The sequence below is a fragment of the Schistocerca piceifrons genome, chromosome 2 (assembly GCF_021461385.2).
Source record: "Schistocerca piceifrons isolate TAMUIC-IGC-003096 chromosome 2, iqSchPice1.1, whole genome shotgun sequence".
Lineage (NCBI taxonomy): Eukaryota > Metazoa > Arthropoda > Insecta > Orthoptera > Acrididae > Schistocerca > Schistocerca piceifrons.
The window spans coordinates 594,034,226-594,054,587 of record NC_060139.1 but is presented as its reverse complement, the minus strand read 5'-3'; the positions used below and the strand labels follow the sequence as shown (position 1 = coordinate 594,054,587).

Below are 20,362 nucleotides of genomic sequence, written 5' to 3'. Positions count from 1 at the left end.
ACAGACGATGCAGTATCGCGAGAAGTAGGACATATAACGCACCATAATGAGTATAATGTACGCCAAGGCATAGAAAACGTAAGTCAGCATACGACAGAGGAGCAGGAAAGTAGAGGGACAGTCGATGAGGATTCTAACTTGCGTCTTGAATACGTAGAACCCATAATACAAGTAATCAGAGCTCCCTCACCACAGAGTACAAGGAATGCGAGCAGAAACGTGTCACCGCACAGTTCAATGCAATCGGTTGCAAACCAACAATTGGACGAAAACACAGAGTGTAGGACGTCGGAAGAAAACGCAATAGGACCCACCAATCTGGCAGAATTACTACAACAAATTACGGAAACCATGACAAGACATAATAAAGACATAGCGAACCAAATTCAAATTCAGAATGCAGAAACCACGAGACAAATGCGTGAGATTAAAGAACAAAACAAAAAAATTCAGTTACACCTAAGTCATATTGAAGACGAGGCAAAAGAATCTCGAGAAGTGATAGGAAACTTAATAACAGGTTACAATCAATTGAGAACAGACATTGACAAGGTACAAGTGGACGTACAAACATTGCGTAATGACACTCAGGACGAGATCAAAACATTACGTAACAACACCCAGGGAGAAGTCAAGAAACTAGAGAAACAGATAAACGTAATTACTAGACAAGCAGCAGGTACAGCGCGTGAAATTGTTGAAAACAGTGTATTACACAAACGTATCACAAAAGCAGCGCTGAAAAGATATGATAACCGCATAGTCGAAATAGAAGCGCAAACGAAACGACAATTTCAGAAATTGCGAACAGAGTTGTTGCAAACCATTGAAGAGCGTAGTGAACAGGGCCTAACAAGCACAGAGTCTGCAACCACATCCGTATCTGCAACAGCACCGGAAAAACAAGCAATTAACGAAGATATCATGCATTTGCGATTCCAATCACAGGCGGAAAGTAACATACGTGACAATGGAAGGCCAGGTCGCGAAGAGTACAGTGCAATGGATTCAGCTACACGTTCACAACCGATGGAAGAAAATTATTGCGTACCACTCCAACGATACTACGCAAGGGTAGGCGAAAGTTACAGTGGACAATATCCAATGGATCTACCACAACCGGAAAGAACGACGGGAGAAATGATCAGAAACAAAAGTGGCGAAGAATCGCGAATTTCTTACGGAACTGTGACGAAATACGACAACGATCATTTCCTCACAGTCAGAAAATTTCAACACTTTCGAGAAGGAAACTCATTACATCCACGAACTTTTATTGATCAATGCCGAGTAGGATTACCAGAACACTGGACGCCAGCACACAAATTAGACTTTATATGTGCACACATGTCAGGAACAGTCGCAGAAACCATGCAGAATGTTGCAGCGACATGCCAATCGTACGAAGATTTCAGAGAGAAGTTTCTCTCACGAAATTGGTCCAGCGAAGCACAGAACAGAGTGAAGTACGAATCATTACAGAACCCATATTTTGAAAATTCAGGAGAGAAGAGTCCCGTGAAATTTTTCGAATTAATGGCAAAGAAAAATCAATGCTTAGATGTACCATACAGTGACGGAGAGTTGATTAAATTATGCGCGATGAAGCTACCATTGAAATACCAGCAATCATTAGTAGATCGCGGAGGCAATGACGTCGAAGTATTTAAAGGTATTCTAAAGGAACAGTTCATATTTTCGGAAGATGACGCAAGAAAAAGACGAAGGACACGTGAAAACAAAAGCAAAAAGCAGTGGAATCCACAAGACACAGTACGAAGAAACTATAATTACGAACGGTGTGATAACTTCGCACCAAGAAACGACAATAGATTTCAACAAAGAACCGGTTATGGATTTAGAAGAGAATATGGCAATAACTATAATTCACCCAGGAACGGCAACAACTATTACAGAGGGAATAACGACAACTGGAACGGGTACTGGAGAACCAATAGACCGACAAATTATCAACAAAGAAACCACTATCATCAAGCTGAACAAGAAAAGAGAATAAAGATAGAAGAGGTGGAGGTAAGACCACCAAACCCGATAAACGTTCGATTTGACAGCTAAGCGCCCATGCCAAAGAGAATGACGCACCGACCCAGGACATTGCAGCAACTTGAACAGAGAAGTAAAAATCTTATCACGAGAAGAGAAGAAGGAAGAAACAAATCCGCAGGGACCAGATGAAAACGAAGACAAGAAAATAACAATATCATGTTGGGACGAAATTAGTTGGGAGAATACTGACGAGGAAGATGAATTACCAGAGGCATGCACAACGAATGTAGGAGCAAAGGACGAAGTAATGAGTATTGCAGAGCTATTTGAGATGGAAACCAGGGAAAGCGAATTCAATGAGGATAATGCGCAGTCGACAGAAGTTGAAAATAATTTACGAGTGGGCCCACAACCCGACGTATATAATGAAGGAAGTTATGAAGCGATAATTAGAGCATTTAGGTGCGATTATATGGAAGTAGCGACGAAGAAAGAGAAGATAGAGGATGAGGAAAAAGCAGACGATGTTGAAGAAAGCGTAAATGAAGGAAGAAATAGAGAAGAGGAAATAAAAGAGAGAGAAGTAGTAGTCGAAGCTTATCCTACAGAAAGTTCGAATTCACAAGGGAAATTCCTAAAAAGACTCATGTATGATTCAGTGGAGGATTCATTGATGCAAGAAGAAGAAGAACAGGACCAACCCTTTCAAATTCAACCAATTGTGAAGGCCATGGTAAAGCATATCCCAGTCAATATTGTAATTGATAGCGGAAGTGAAATGACTGCGATCTCAGAACATTTATTCATGCAGTGTAATGACAATGAGGAATTGCCAGTTCTGAAAACACGTAAGATTAAAGTAAGAGGTCCTATTAGAAACAATGCTGCGGAAGTTACGAGACAAACAAGGTTAACTCTTTCGTGCCAAGGTCAAAAGATCGAAGCCAACTTCTTGATTATACCTAAACTAACTGTAGATTTGATTATACGTGCAGATTTTTTAAATCAGAGACGAGCGATAATAGATATGGGGAAAGGTAGTGTAACATTCGGGAATGTCACACTTCTCTTTGAGCAAAAGCTAAAATTAGAAGAAATAGCAGTTATAAACAAACAATTAAGAATGACGTGAGATAAAGAAGATGAAGAATTAGAATGGTATGCACAAAAGGGGGATTCGCCTCAACTCATGTTAGAAGTCCATAAAGAAATCGACGAAAAATTGCAAGAAGTTCAAGGTATTTCGGAACACAGTAAAAGAGAATTAGAGGGTACTTTACGAGATAAAGCAGAGGTATTTTTACCTAAGACTGGCATTATTAAGCACTTTCAGTACAAGTTTGAAGATTAATTTTATTACTGGTAAATAATCAGCACAATATTTCAAGATTATGTTGCAGATAAGATCGTCAGGAGAAAGAAGAATGAAGAGAGAGAAAGGTGGGAAAAAGAAAGTAGTTTCAATAATAACACCAATAGGTGAAAGGATAAATCGTAGATAGTCTAACAGCATGAAATACTAAAATGCTATACACCACGACACTACACAAAAATAAAAAACGAATTTGAGGTTTCTTGTATAAGTTAAGACTAAAAATATCTTAGAATTGTAACATGGAAAGGACGCCAAAATTTGTAAAGCTTTTCAAGAAAGCATAAAATAATGTAAGTACTAAACATATGTCAGATGATTATAAGTAAAACTTTTTGTAAGAACCATTGTAAAAACTCCAGCAAAGACCAGATGCAATGACCCACAAGTTGCAATGTGAGAAGTATCAAGAAAGAAAAGGACGTAATTAGCAAGACTCGATTCCTACAAGGCAGAAGCGTCGAGAGAAGGGAAAGGACAGCAAGACCAACAGAGGCCCTCGTAGAGTGGGAAATAAATTTGACCGCTAGGCAGAACCCTGCTGGGACGGAACATGGACCCGCACAGTAGCGGAGCCCTGCAGAGACGCAATGGGACGCCGAATGCCGGAAGGGTCTCCGAGCACCCCCACTCAGCGGAGTGAGCAAAAAACGGCCCAACGAGAAGACCGCTTGGGCAAGCCACCACTGGCAAAAAATATGTGTAAATGTCACACTACTGCTATTAAACAGCACGCTGATGCACAAAACTGAAGAAAACGTACACAAAGTAGAAATGACATGTCCAAACCATTTATCAAACTGTTACTAGGAGGAGAACTTCAAAGCGACTAGTTATCAATAAATATTTCCATATCCTGCCCAGAGAAGAACCAAGAATCAAGTAAGAAGCAGAGAAAAAGCAGGAAGAACAGAAGTTGAAGATTCGCAAATTGAGACCAAGAAAGAATATGGGTGAAGAATAGACGACATACCTTCCCAAATCCCTATCCTATTGTAAACTAGTCGTCTGCGAAGTATTACAACCAAAAACGACCGCTTTCAGCGACACATAACGATGACTTTCACGCATACAAAGAAAGTAAACCACGAGATTCTGCACTCACAGCTCCATTCCATTATGGGACCTCCACAACAGCAACACACACTTGCAAAGCCAACAAGGAATGACGAACGAAGCTGTACATCAAATACTTGCCGACACCCATCTCGCTCAAGTCCATCACCTTCATGCAAAAACATTCGCCAACCTCATGCTTAAACATTCATAGGATTGTGTGAATGTGTGAAATCAAATTATATGATGTAGGAATTGTGAAAAAGAAATGTGTGAAAAACTAAATAAGTTAAGCACACCAGCCAGCTAATAAACTACAAAATAACGGTCATTGACTATGGACTTAAGTAAAAAATAGACTATCGATAAAAATAAGTCATTAATTCTGAAATGGACAGTATATAAAGAACAAAAGTAAGGCATAATATACACTAAAACTATATGCTACTTATTTTCTCCTCATTTAAATAAAAGAATAACTATATTTTACTTATTTTCTTCTCATAAAAACAAAGAATAAAAAATTATCTTGTTGGATGTTTTCCTTTTTTTTAAACATTTGTACCATTTGTTAGGATAATATCTCAATACTTGTGTATGTGTATTTCTTTGTCAAAGCAATTCTTGGAAATAATTCTTATTTGTTAGTGTAACAATGTTGATACGAGTGTCCAGAAACAAAAACATTTTACTTGTACATGATATTTAGAAAATGTGTTAGGAATAGATTTTACTTAATTACTACATTTATAAAAACAATATTTCTAAGAAAATCGATGAGAAAGACTCACTTTCAATAACAAACTTTTAAAAAAACAAACTTCACACTTAAATAAAGAAAGAAAATAATTAAAAAATTAATAATAACATAAAAATATTCTTCTCTTGTCATTTTTAAGAATAATATGGAAGAATATAAAAATATAAATTAGTAATACAAACTAGCATAGAACAGAATAACGTGGCCGAACAGTAGGCAAAAAAACTTAGACAACAGAATAATTTTTGACTGACTTAGACAACCATTCAATTATTGTCTAAATTCAGCGCAAAAATTAAGTTCGATGGGTGGTGATATGTAAGGTGTCAGGCAAATCCAACAACTTCCATGAAAACCCTGACATGATAAGCAAATCCAGTAGTATGTCACATAGCTCCAAATAAATCGTGACATTAAATTAACTAAAGTAATACAAGTAACGAGTGAGCAAATGGAATACCACAGATTAACACAAGAATGCCTAAATGCATGTCATACCTTCCCACCGTGTGACAGACGCAGTTCCGAGGGGAGAAACGAGAACAGAAGCCGAGAGCAGAACCGTGTTGAGCTGGAAGGCCCTACGATAAGGGACGGACGGACACCCACGTCGCCAGCTAACCGCTAGGGCTACAGCACCCGCAAGTTTTAGCGTGAGACCTTTTTCGCGTCTCTGTTACGTTAGGACTATCCCCCAGTCCATGTTAAAAGATAGAGCCCTCCAGAAGAACAATATTCATCTTATGATAACCCTAAAAGGACCACACCAGCATCAAGTTTTAGCGTGAGAATTTTTCGCTTCTCTGTTACGTTTCAAACTTTAAAAACATTGCCCCACCACGAAAAGTATAACGTTTCTCATTGGATAGACAGAATTTTTGTGGGCGGAGCTTAAGGTTAACATTGAGACCCTGATTGGTCAGATGAAAACACAGCCAGATAGTTTTTTTAAACCAACTTCGGTAAATTATAGTAAGGAGAAGTTAGGAGAGAGTTGCTAGGGAGTTGCTTCCGAGACAGCGAGGTGAGCGGAGCTGTGCTGCCCGCCGCCCCCTGACGAACACCAACAAGGTAATGAATGCACGCGATGCCGCATTTTTGAGCGCATAAGGCTTCACTCAGAACTGCAGAAGTCTCATCTGTTACATCCCCTTTACGTAATACTAGTGTCGATCGTCAATTAAAGCTCATGGTGTTCACATTTGCCACTTGAAGTAAAAATCTGAAACGCGATGATTTTTCTGTTATATAGTTATTGAGAAGCCACATCAGCCACTGTAATTAACGACAAGTTAGATAAGTAATCAAAGATAATTGAGGGTCACTGTAGACCATTTTGATAGTTTTCTCTTTTGTGAAACTTAATTTAAACCTAGATTATAGATGTGATATGGCATAGGTCATCCTTCGATCCATTGTAGAACTAGGAAACTCATTCAGGGAATATTCGTTCACATTTTTGTTGAACGCAGTTGGTTTTTACCATCCTGTATTAAAACATTTCCTTTTATCAATAGTGCAATTTATAAACGATGTTTTGTGAGTAGAATAAAATTTCCAATGGTAAACTTAATGCTTTTTCGACGTTATTTTACCAGCTAACTAGAAATAGGAAAGCCTTGAACCCCTTCCACTAAATTTAGTTAGTATTAAGATTCTTTTACAGGGAGTGAAGTGGAGCTGACGTTGAAATCATTAAGTATTCGGTTATATCATCGCTCGTCTCACTGAACTCTTCTGAATTCTACATGTCATGTGTGGTCTGGCGTCTCCTTACAAGCAACAGGTCCCAGGTTCAAACTATTCAGTTCCCTAAAAAACCCCCTCAGAGCGTCGTTGCGCGAAAGTGGTAGGGAGACACGATATAGAACAAACAGACACCTCGCCGAATGTTTAGACACAAGAAAGGTGACAAAATGAACTGCACTAACTACAGAGGAATCGCCCTACTGAACGTCTACTACAAGTTCTTGTCCAACTGTATACTGGTTAGAAGAAGTGATTGTTGAATATCAGGGGGGGATTCAGAAAGGGCCGTTCAACTGTCGACAACATCTTTACGCTGCGACAACTCACCTAAAAGTTGTGGTAGTATGGTGAAGTACTTCATGTGCATTTCAAAGATTTTAAGAAAGCGTATGACTGCATCCACTATGAGAGCCTGAGGAACTGCAGAACGGAGTTTGGAATACCTAAGAAACTCGTAAGCCTAGTTGGAATTTGTCTCACTGATTCAAAAGGTAAAGTGAAGCTCGGGAACCAACTCACGGAGAGCTTCAACATGAACACAGGGTTAAGACAAGGAGATGGTGTGTCACCGGTTTTATTCAACCTGACACTTGAAACGATAATGAGAGAAGTCTCTCGTTAAAGCTTCGAGGTTGTAGAGGGTGAGAAATTCACACGTCTCGCGTTTGTTGATGATGTGGCCCTGTTGTCCAGATCTAAGGAGGAACTAATGCGGATGAGCGAAAGTGTAGAGGCGGAAGTAAGCAAAAGTGGGCTCCTTGTGAACGAATCAAAGACGAAATATCTGGTGATGAGCAGGACCCATGCTTATTCAAGAGACACACTCCGGCCTTTGATAGTTGGAAACCGACCCTACAAAAGTGTTCGTGAATTTAAGCATGTGGGGTAATCTTTACAGAAGACGCAGCATGTGAAGCAGAAATCAAAGCGAGGATCCAAGTCGCCAACCGATCATACTTTGGTCTCAGTCAACTTCTTGCATCGCGTGGTCTCTCTAGGAATTTAAAACTCCAGCTGTATAAAACAATGATTAAATCCGTAGTACCGTATAGTTGTGAAACTTGGAGTGTCCGGGAAACAGATTTGAACAATCTTGTTTTTGAGTGGAAAGTCTTAAGGAAGATCTTTGGTCCGGTACAAAATGAGGTCACTGGAGAATGAAGGATCAGACATTATTGTGAACTAGACGAAATGTACAATAGACCAAACATTGTAGGACTGATGAGAAGCCGGTCGTTGTGGCCGAGTGGTTCTAGGCGCTTCTGTCGGGAATCGCACTGCTGCTACGGTCGCAGCTTCGAATCCTGCCTCGGGCGTGGATATGTTTGATGTCCTTAGTTTGGTTAGGTTTAAGTAGTTTTAGGGGACTGATGACCTCAGATGTTAAGTCCCATAGTGCTCAGAGCCATTTGAACCTTTTGAACTGATGAGAACCAAGCGTCTTGTATGGGCAGTACATGTCAGTCGGATGGATAAATGCTGATGGCCTTTGAAAGCTATCGATTACACTTCCTGTGGAAGACGCCCAGTAGAAAGACCAAAGAAGTGATGGAGGGATGGAATCCATGAGAACTTGCTGCAAATTGGAACAGAGAATGATTGGCGCCAGGAGGCACAAAACAGAACCCAGTGGAGGAGAAACCTTTTAGCAGCGCACGGTCTTCTGGGCCTGATCGCGTAAAGTAAAGTATGTAAGTACTGACCACGGAGAAGCTCTCAGACGTTGGTGCGCTAGAAAGATACCGCTGTGGTTATAATCTTTGCAGCTACTCATGGAGGTACAGTGTAGGCTGTAATTATCATACATCAGCGAGACTTGGTAGATATGCTAATGTGTTAATGTGGAACCCATTTACGCTGAAAAAAAGATTAATTCAAGTTTCATCCACCAGGTTCAAATCTGGCGCTGTACACGATTTGTTTGACGGTATAACATACATGCTATCATTTGAAAAGCCATAACGTGAGTGAAGAGTATAGCTATCGAGAAGAGAGGCCGTGCACTGTTAGTGAAACTGTTTGACATGAATGGCAGCAATTACATTGCTGCATTGAGAGAGTATCAACTGAAAGGTCTGAGGAGACACCCGATGTCATTCAACGGTTAAAAGTAGATGTTAACGAAATTCGAAAACACACGTGAGCTTGATAAAGCACCTGAAAGAGCAAGGCGTCCTATCCCATTGGAAGTTGTTAACGAGGTTCCTGTTGCTGTAACTAACCATTCAGCACATGTCCCCGGCGGTACTAGTGCTCGTACAGTGTCACGAGAATTGTCCATCCCGTGATCAACAGTACGGAAAGTTTTGCGGTGTATGGCACAATGCTAACCGTACAAAATCTAAACTGTGCAGCGACTCAAACCTCATTCTGAATTTGCTCTTCGGTTTCTGATACGGATCGAGTTTGATGGCATGTAGCTGGACAATATTCTGTGGAGTGGTGGGGCACATTTTGCACTACAGGGAGCAGTGAATACACAGAAGTGCCGAAACCGAGCTACTTTTAAGTCGCGTGTTATACATGAAGAGCCATTGCAGACGCTCTATGTGACTGTATGATATGGATTCACAAGCATCTTTGTTCGCGGTCCGTTGTTGTTTGAAGAGGATACCGTGATGTCTGTGTGTTGTCGAGGCCTTTTTGTGCAGCATGTGATTCCAGCATTGAAAGGGCGCAACTTTGTGGTAACCACTGTTTTCATGCAAGATGGGGCGGCACCTCATGTCGCTCGCCCAGTGAAAGATCTGCTTAACGCAACCTTCCATGAACGTCTTAGCTCTAGATGTTTTTCAGATGCAAGGCCTGCAAGATTACCTGATCTGAATCCATGTGATTTTTGGCTTTGGGGTGTCTAAAAGAACACTTTTACCAGGAAACGCTCGGTCTTTGGCTGATCTGGAGAACAGAATGCAAGAACACGTTGCTCAGTATCTACCGGAGCTGCTGCGAGCAACTGTTGATCATGTTTTACAGATGAAGCATCTGTCGATGTCTCCAGCGCTCATATTGGACAAATTGTTTAACTGTCGGCTTATAACAAAATCAACAATACACCTTACTCATTTTTTTGACCTTTTTTGCCCACGTCCAGTTCCTAACCCGTTACATATGGAAACATTTCTGTGCGTTTTCTTGCATTCGCAGGGCGAAATTTGAACCTGGTGGTCAAAACTGGAACAGTTTTTTTTCTGTCTCCAGCGAAAATGTGTTCTGCATTAACGCATTAGTGTATCTACTAAGTTTGACTTAACACGATAATTACAGCCGACACTGGACGTCTGTGAGAAGCTTCACTTCAGATACAACCACCCGCCACAATCAGCATGAGCGAGCTCGACTCCAGCCCACCACCAGCAGTTGAAGGTGAAGCTTTGACAAAGCCAACCACTCGCGCTGACGAAACGTCAAAAAAGTCATCAAACCATTGTTAGCTGAAGAACCCGTGACAGAACCGAACAACTAATTTGTCAACAAATGGCCACGAAAATCTTAATAATTTTGTACTTTACGGTGCCAGAGGGTTCTCGGACTGTCATCAAGAAGACGCTGGAAGCAACAATAGACGGCTCTCTTGTCAAGTGAGACAGTAGTTATCACCAGGGTTTCCAATAGGCATTCGGCAAGAGCTACATCGGCCCAAAGCGACACTGGCATCGGGCAGTTTGCACTATGAGCCAATGTGATCCGTACTACCTTACACTCGTACACCTGTCGGAGATTTCGTTATTTTCTATCCTTCTCAGTGTTGCAGTTATAATTGCAACCAATAAATTGAAATATAGATAAGAACAGAAAATTTTTCCTCTGAGTAGTTTTCCACGATTGTTGAGGCAAATAGGCTGGTTTAGGCTCGTCCCCAATTTCCGCCTCAGAAAACGCAATACAAAAACAGTTGAAATACAATCTGACGCAGGACAAAGTTTACACGATTCACGACTTCTTTCGCTTGGGGGGACGTGAAGGGTATCCGGCCGCAAAAGTCAAATAAATATAAATCTGTTAAATTTTAAAAATCTGTCAAATTTTGACAGCCGAGTCCGAACTAGACGGGACTAAGGCTAACAAAACAGAAGAATAAGACAGAAAGTTGTCATGATTGTCAAATACGAAAATAAAAAGTACATTCTTCCTTCATCGATGCTCATCTGTAACCGCAACGAGGCCTTTCGCTGCGACAGGTTCAGCAAGTGGGCGGTGAGCCTGGGAGGCATTCGTCGCAGCGGCAGCGAGTCTGGCCACGTGACCATCAACATTAGGTCGACGACAGTGCACTCCGGCTACAACGCCAATACGCTCAACAACGACATCGCCGTCATCTTCCTGGGCACCAACGTGCAGCTCAGCAGTAAGTCCACACGTATGACCATAATTTAGCGTACACACAAATAAAATTGAACTGTTTTTGACACTGCTTAAGAAAGAATATACATATATTGTCTGCTCTTTTGGACACGTCTAAAGAAAGACAGACACAACTTTTTGATCCAGCAGCCACTATGAATTAAGACGCCAAGGAAAGAGGGACATTGGCTGCAAGCGGGCATTGAGTTAAATCAATGGGGAAAGTTGAAAATTTGTGCCAGACTGGGATTCAAACCCAGGTCTCGTGCTTACAAAGGCAGATGAACTGACCACTGCACCATCTGGACACAGTGATCACACCACACGCCAGACCGAAAATCTCAACTTATACGCCCACTACTCATGTAGTGCCAGTTGCCTATTATTCTCACTACTGCGGTATTTCGCTGATTCCTGGAAGAGTTCAAGTCTGGTATAAATCCACACTGTAGAGATTGTTGGCGGTTCTCATCTTAATCATAGATACGTGTTTTCTATTCTTCCTGACAGTGATCTTTTAACAGGAATCGGCAAAATGCCGTGAGTAATGAGGGAAACGGGCAAGGGGCGCTACATTAGTAGGGTGTGGAGAAGTAGAGACTTTGGGGTTGACGGGAGGAGTTCTAGCGTACTCCGTGCAGCTGAGCTGGCTAGCTCTGTGTGCGGATGGTGTAGTGATCAGTGCATGTGCCTCGTAAGCAGGAGACTCAAGTTCGAATCCTGGTCCAGCACAAATTTTCATCTTTCCTCTTTGATTTAAATCAATTTCCGCTTGCAGCCAATGTCTGATTCCTTTGTGTCTTAACTACTTAAGAATGTTCCGAAGCGACATTGAACCTGTGCCAAGCAACCTATAATTATTATATTTAGTTCTGTACGTGGACATAAGAATAACACAGTGAAAAGTGCTTAACACGAAACTGAAGGGGTTGAAAAATCTTTTGGAGTTAAAAGAATTCCCTGTTAAACGATGAAACAAAAGAAACATTGGAGTTTAATGCGTGATCATTACAGATAGAGCACGGGCTCGGATTACAGAACGAAATCGGCAGTGCCCTCTTCAAAGCAACCATGTCGACATTTGCCTGGAGCGACTTTGGAAAATCACAGAAAAGCTGAATGTGGATGGCCGGACGCGTTTTAGAACCGTCGTCTTCCCGAATGAAAGTCTACTGTGCTAAGCACTGCGATATCTTGCTCGTCAGAAATTCGACTTCCTGCTAAAGTTTACTCTTGTAGGTACAAACTGTTTTTTGAAAGTTTATAGTGAGTATGTTACTGAATTTTGAAGTATCATTTCCAGCATCAAATTTTCGACTAATTATTCGATATCGTCCATCGTTTTATCCATTTCGCCACTCTAAAGAGCTTTCAAACAGCTGAGCATCTTTTTAATGATGTTCTGCGTTTATGATATGTTTGAGACAGGAACTGCGGTATTAATTGTCAAATTCGTTGCCGTCGCCTTAAAATCCTTCACGTTGTATTGCTTCATCATGTTACAAAATACTTAAAATGCTAAAATAGAAAAGTGTGAGACGTTTTGGCTGTTATGTAGCGGCCTACCTCAAGGCGTTGATTCCTTTGAGAGGTGGCTGCTTGTGTATGTTACGTTACTGAACCTATCACGATACCACCGAGGTCAAATTTCTTAGATTATTTGACCCTAAGACAACACTGAACTGTTTTAGAAGTGACGCGGTGGGAATGTATGCAGAACTGGCTTCGTGTTTCCGCCAGTGATAGCGGGGAAACGACGTTCCCATCTACTGCATCAAGTTCATCGAACAAAAATGTAAATGTCATGTGACATTGTTGATTGGGAAATTCAGCCGCCTATCGACAAAGGTATTGTTAGGCTACATCGGCAAAGTTCTGTGAAGGTTCTTATCCGCCTTGGCTGCAGGACTACTGCAAAACCACTGCCGCCCCAAGGATATGGTATAATTCCCAAGAACAGCCTGCCAAAAATACGAACCCAGTGATCGCTTAATACTTCCTTTGCGTGTGCTGGCCCCGTTTCTTGCGGATATGCGAGTTGTGTGTGTATTAGTAGAGTGTTGGTGAGTGTAATGGTGATACTGTACGCCCTTGCCGGCCACTGTTCTAGGCGCTTCAGTCCGGAACCGCGCGATTGCTACGGTCGCAGGTTCGATTCCTGCCTCGGCCATGGATGTGTGCGATGTTCTTAGGTTGGTTAGGTTTAAGTAGTTCTTAGTTCTAAGGGACTGATGACCTCATATGGTAAGTCACATAGTGCTCAGAGCCATCTGAACCATTTTGTACGCCCTTCTAAAATATTTCCCAAAATATTTCATTAATTGTCTTTCACGTTAGTAACGTCCATTCAGATCGCAACATACGTAATGCACCCCCCCCCCCCCCCCTCCCATTTCACTGATGGAGAATTCTTGTGCTTCGATACAGCCACAAGTAAGTTTTGTGTAATGCCTTGATCGCGCGATTGCGGTTTTGTGTTCCTCGTAGCCAATACACAGACTGCTCAGAAACATTCTGAAAAGCCTTTAAGCGCGTTGCAGGGTATTTGTGCTGTGAAATAACTGTTACGAAAAGAGATTCGATTCGTTGCTCGTTTACAAGTTAATTAGCGTTGAAGTTAGCCAATTGGGCGCAAATTCAAGCGGCTCGCCAGATACAATAATTAGTGTCAGTCGTTCTAAAGGCATAGGTTATAGCTCACTATACGGCTCAGCCTTTGGTTCGGGTTTGATCCTTACTACCCACGTCCAATTTTTGTACAGCTGTCCTGTTCGGGTTCAGGAAACCAAACGAAGAACATATTTAACGACATCGTCTCTGGCGGGCCCCTTTAATCTACGCGGGCAACGGACCGACAGGCGAACTTCATTGCTAATTAACTCGGAAACGGCGTGAGGTACCGGACTTCTTTCTAGACAGTCAGTTGCCAGCATAAGCTACCCTACAACACCCTTTCAAGTTTTCTAAACTGTTTCTGCCCATCCTGTACAAGCTCTATAGCTATTAATTTAATATCGTGATGTTCTGGACTATCATCAACCATAACTATGACTTAATCTTTTTTGAAAATCGAATTTGGAAATCCAGTCTGTCAATATAACAACCACCATCCACAATGTTTTACTGGTCTCTTATTACTTAAACATAATGGTTTTAAACTTGTCTCATGGAAAATTACTACCTTTTTGAGCGCCATCCGAATTGCATCCTATCAATACCATAGGCCTATCTTTAAAGAGTTTTCTTCCCCGTGAATGATGGTTTTATCGGGTGAATGATTGTAAATGAAGCTGCTTTCGACTGTGTTGGAAACATTTTTCGCTTCATATTTGTAGTTGTAGTAAAAATTTTGAATACTGTGGTGTTCACTTTCTTTTACAATCTGAGCAGCCTGCATACGCAAAAAATTCAATATTAATTTGCTACACTAACTAATCAGCCTTATCCAGCAAAAAAGTGGTCTGATATGGGTGCATTCTGCGACCTAACGTGTTTGAACGAAAAAAGCAACACAGCGTGTTTAGCAGTTCTTATATTTCTCCTCCATGACTGGAAAATATTGCGCTCAAACATTGCCTTAATTTGATTTCTATTCTTTTTAATTAACGCTGACAGTGTGCAGTTAACAAAGCCAATCTCGTTTCTGATTTTCTTTTCTGACTCTCATCTTTCATCAATTGCCTTTGTAGCACTATTCTCATTTCAGGGCAAAATATCGATTTGTTCTGGCTCGATTTTCTACAATTGCGAGTGCAAAATAAAATTACAGCAGCTGTATACAAAAACAAATAACATGAGCAATTCTGACACAAAATTCATTGATTTCAACTCACAAAACATATAAATCGCCGAATTCTAAATGCTGTAGCAAAGGCAGTACCTAAAGACAAGTGATAACAGTAACAAGAGGAGACATCGTTTACTTCGTTCTGCCTAGCGAAAAAAAGTCAAGAACTCTGAGTATCGTCGCGACTGCAGAAAGAAGGTGAGACTATATTTGTTCATCTGAAGATAATATTTTTTTCGAGTTAAAAAAAGTATGAAATTACTCCGTATTTTGTCGTGAACGCAGTTTTGTTTCATGCTAACTGATTTTCCGTGTTAAACATATTTGCGTAAACCTTTTTTCGCTGAATTTTAACTTTCAGAGAGCACACTGAAATCCAGATGATCGTATGCAGAATCTTCCAAATGATTTTTCGTAATCGCAACACAACCAGCACTGTGTTTCGTTGCTAATACAGAGCGGTTCGGGAACAGTCTGAAAACCTTGTAAGGGTTCAAATGGCTCTGAGCACTATGGGACTCAACTGCTGAGGTCATCAGTCCCCTAGAACTTAGAACTACTTAAACCTTACTAACCTAAGGACATCACACACATCCATGCCCGAGGCAGGATTCGAACCTGCGACCGTAGCGGTTTCGCGGTTCCAGACTGTAGCGCCTAGAACCGCACGGCCACTCCGGCCGGCGGCTTGTAAGGGTTTTGAAGGGAAGGTTGTGCTGAGAATTGTTATGAAAAATGCTATACGTGGCGCCGTTTCCGAGTTAATTGTTGGGTAAGTTAGCCAATCGGTCCGTTGCGGGCGCAAATTCAAGCAGCCCACCAAAGACGGTGTCGCTAAATGTGTTCTTCATTTGGTTAGCTAAAACCGAACAAGAGAGCGATACAAAAATTGGACATAGGTAGTAAGGATAGAACCCAAACCAAAGCCTGAGCAGTCTCGTTCGCTATCATCTACGCCATGAGGACAACTGACACTAATTGCATCTGGCGAGCCGCTTGAATTTGCGGGCTCAACGGCGTGATTGGCTAACATCGATGATAATTAATTCGCAAAAGATGCAGGTGTCGAACCTGTTTTGTTCACAATGATTTTTCAGCACAGCCTACCCTGAAACACCCTTAAAAGATTTTTAGACTGTTTCTAACCAGCCTGCTAAGAAGTCGTATGTTTTTGCTGCCACTATATTAAAAATAATGCAGTAAATTGTAATATTGTGGCAATATTGCTGGATAATAAAAACTCTGATTGAATATAAAACACGGATTAAATAAGTATCAAATGCCTTGTTACCGAGAAAGGTATAGAAAATCACTGAATAATTGACTATAGATATACTACGCACATTTCAAGAAAACTCGCCATATCTTACAGAAAACAGCTATCAATGTAGGCAGGAAAGACAAAGAAGCGTCATTCTGCACTTTTACAGCACCCAGACAGTCACTTTATAGCGCAGTACTCGATTAACACGTTAAGATGCTTTACTTCTAACGATAACGGAGCGTAGATAATTTATACGTCTACCTCTTCTTTCTAGGATGCTTCTGCCACCCTGCCACGGAAATCAGTTTGCTTTGTTGGTTGATACTTGAGAGTACTTTTACATCAGTTTTATAATTTTCAGCAGAGCATGCAAATTTAAGTGTTATTTCTCACTTTTTAAAATGTGGAAACTGAAACATCACACGGCACAAATTTTGACTTGTCACTAATAGATTGTACATATATCTGTACGTACTACAGGTGACGTTGAAGGAATTCGCAATCTGCGAACAAATTTCGTGACATTTAATACAGCCGTGGATTGGCAGCATTGCCTTTTCCTTCAGACATGCAAAATAAAATAAGAATTGCGTGTCTAGATGGGCTAAAAACTACGACAATAGCGCTGCTTTCTCCACGTTGCGGGAATGACATTATGTGCGTTAGTGGTTGTTGACAGTGTGGCATAACGAGGTTTAAGTTCAAAAAATGGTTCAAATGGCTCTGAGCACTATGGGACTTTACTTCTGAGGTCATCAGTCCCCTAGAACTTAGAACTACTTAAACCCAACTAACCTAAGGACATCACACACATCCATGCCCGAGGCAGGATTCGAACCTGCGACCGTAGCGGTCGCGCGGTTCCAGACTGTAGCGCCTAGAACCGCTCGGCCACCCCGGCCGGCTGGCAGTGGTCATAATGGTCTGGCTGATTAGTTTGTATCTACGAGTATATCTTGTACACCTGACATCAAACAAATTCGCAATCTGAGAACAAGTGTCGTAATGTTTTTATTGGAGTTTATTGTACCTTTACTCTATAATATATGCCTTGTTTGAAGAAAAAATTCTGATTCCTATGTCTTTTTCGTTATGTATAACAAACGAAATTCTTGGTTTGAGGCGTAATCCTTTTATTTTTGATGCTTGTCTTTAAAGCATCGGCCTGCACTTGATTTACAGGTTCTGAGAATCATTGCTTATATTCAAAAAAACATTTGTCTTTTTCAGCAGATTTTAAAGGCTCATCTCAGTGTAACTGGTCTTCACGATTGGTTTTGACGTCCCTACGTAAACAGGTCCTTCATGGCTATTTTTAGCTTTGTCCCTTGTTTGTTGGAATCCACTAGCAGGTTCAAATGGCTCTGAGCACTATGGGACTTAACATCTATGGTCAGCAGTCCCCTAGAACTTAGAACTACTTAAACCTAACTAACCTAAGGACATCACACAACACCCAGTCATCACGAGGCAGAGAAAATCCCTGACCCCGCCGCGAATCGTACCCGCTAGCCTGGGCGTGGGAAGCGAGAACGCTACCGCACGACCACGAGCTGCGGACAATCCACTAACAGGCACTGATTTTTAGATAGTTTAGCCGATCTAACTGATTTACGCAGAAGTTCTATGAACTTGAAGCTATTCTTTGAAACGAAACATTCAAGCTATGTCTTTTGCAGGAATACAGATACAGGAAATAGCACGACAAATGTCCATTGAAAATGCATCGTGTCTTTTAATTCATATCGTTTTATCATCTACAGTTAAGGTCGAAATAAAAGGCATAGGAAATTTTCTGGACTAGTACTTCTTAAAAAACTGAGACCGTGCGCGATGGTTTGCACTTAACAGTATTTATTTAAGTTGGTTTCTCACAAACTGTGAGTTGAGTGCTGACATTTTTCGAATTCATTGTAATTATTCCGATCAACGACATTTCAAAATCAAGTATATGCCGTACGTTTATTCAAGTACTAAATTCATCGGTATGTGTTGACTGTTTAGGTATTTTCATCACTAGAGATGTTTTCAACAAAGTATTATCATAGATTTTGGGAACTGATTTCTCCAGGGGTTCTAAGTATCGATTCTTCCATGGGAATATTTGGGAATGTAAAAGCATTTTTAAACTTCCTGGTAGATTAAAACCGAGTGCAACGCCAGCACTCGAACTTGGGATCTTACCCTCTCGCTTGTGTGCCCTAGCGACTGAGCTATCCAAGCACGACTCACGAGGCCCCCCTCCCCTCACAGCTTTACTTCCTCTAGAACCTTATCTTCTATCTTCCAAACTTCACAAAAGTTCTCCTGCATACATTGCGGGACTAGCACTCCTGTAAGAAATCTGGGGCATGTGAAAGGAAACTTCCTGGCAGATAAAAATTGTGTGCAGGACCGGCTCACAGTTTTAACCTGCCAGCAGTAGCCCACATTCCTCTACAGGGTGAATATTCATTCTAAAAAGATTTTCTTTGTATCATTTTCCTGTATCTGACAATTTTTTCTATTCTTGCAGGTTACATCGCTCTGGTGAACCTGCCTTCTCGCTCACAGGCGGGCAACAGCTTCGAGGGCCAGACCGCTACGGTCAGCGGTTGGGGTGTGACTGCCGATAGTAAGTACACACTCCCGTTCACAAGTGGCGGCTTCTTGTATGCTTATACTTCATTACACCTCAACACTAAAGACCTTGCAGAAGAATCGTAAGGCATTTAGCGACAATAAGTCTGTAAATGTAAGACTACGTTACAACGTGTAAAAGTTTGAGTGATCTCAGTAAAAGTAGCACGCCTCTGAGTAACCTCGTCGGTGCCACAAGTTTGCTTGAGGTACCTTCTGGATCAGCAAAATCAATGAGGCCCGAGAGAGGAAATGTACTACTACGGTACCAGAAAGACACTGTACTCAACCTGCCGCAATAATTACAATCAACTAACGCTAGGACCCACCACATGATCAACTGGACATGGCAGTTTCATAATTTGCTGACTGTATAAATCTATAGGAAAATACAAATGAATACTCATGAGGTACTGACAGATAGCCAAGAATAAGTCGGAACTTGCATTTCAAAATTGATTAATAAAAAAACATCACGTATGTAACAAGGAATACTACAGTCAGAATTGCGAAGTTTATGGAATACGGTATAGAGATACATGCTTAAGTATAACTTCTGCAAAAACTGAGTAAAGCTAACTAATATTAAATAGCGTGTAGGAGAGGTGCAGTTCATGAATACTGCCAGTTAACATTTTGTGAAGAAGGGAACGGCGAATGCGAATTCACGCTCCAGTCAAGAATACAAAAGTGTCATTGAAGAGGTCTGATGGTGACATTCTTCTCCTAGAAGAAACTATACATGTAGTATGTGTTTTTTCGGCATAGTTATGGAACGTCTGAAGCAATTTGCACAAAATTTGGTACACATATGGCTATGTATGAGGAGACAGTTACCGACAGGGTGTAAAGTGATAACGTTTTAGTTCAGGAAATTTCAAACCAAGCTAGATACGAATAACTCATTATTTAAAAAATAATGCTGTAGCCTAAAACACGCGTAGGGCAAGGGTGTGGATCTTAAGGGGATGACAGGAAAAAAATAAAAGTAAAACGAACGAGACTAGTGTCGATACCACAGTTTCCGGGGTTCCTGGACTGATTGGTGACATTTTGAACGAAAGTTGACCATTGGAGTTGGGGGTAGTAGAAATAAGTGACTTCTGTATCTTACAGAAAATTCAACTAAACTTATGTCTTCCTATATCGGTAAAAAAGACCTCTGGTACCAGGATGCCCCCATAGTTCTCCGGGTAAGACATGAACATCAGAGTAGTGGGATAAACTGTTAGTAGAATGTGACGATTGTAGTGTCTAGGGTGAAATACTGGAGTTGTAAGGTGGAAGCAAAAACCACATTAGCATATAGAAGGAATCTATTAGTGTCAACAATTAAGCTAGATTTGGAGAAGACTGTTCTCAATAGCGCTACAGTTTAACTTGTTCATGTAAGACTCCAAAGAA

At 41.1% G+C, this 20,362-nt stretch overlaps 1 protein-coding gene across 1 annotated transcript in view; it reads left to right on the top strand.

Annotated features, from left to right (window-relative positions):
* Positions 1–20,362, top strand: part of LOC124775625 (brachyurin-like) — a 52,985-nt gene that overhangs the window by 10,615 nt on the left and 22,008 nt on the right. Inside the window, exons 2-4 of the mRNA XM_047250454.1 lie at positions 11,126–11,296; positions 12,592–12,621; positions 18,904–18,953. Of these exons, the coding sequence (XP_047106410.1) occupies positions 11,126–11,296; positions 12,592–12,621; positions 18,904–18,953 (251 nt within the window). The remainder of the gene's footprint in view (positions 1–11,125; positions 11,297–12,591; positions 12,622–18,903; positions 18,954–20,362) is intronic.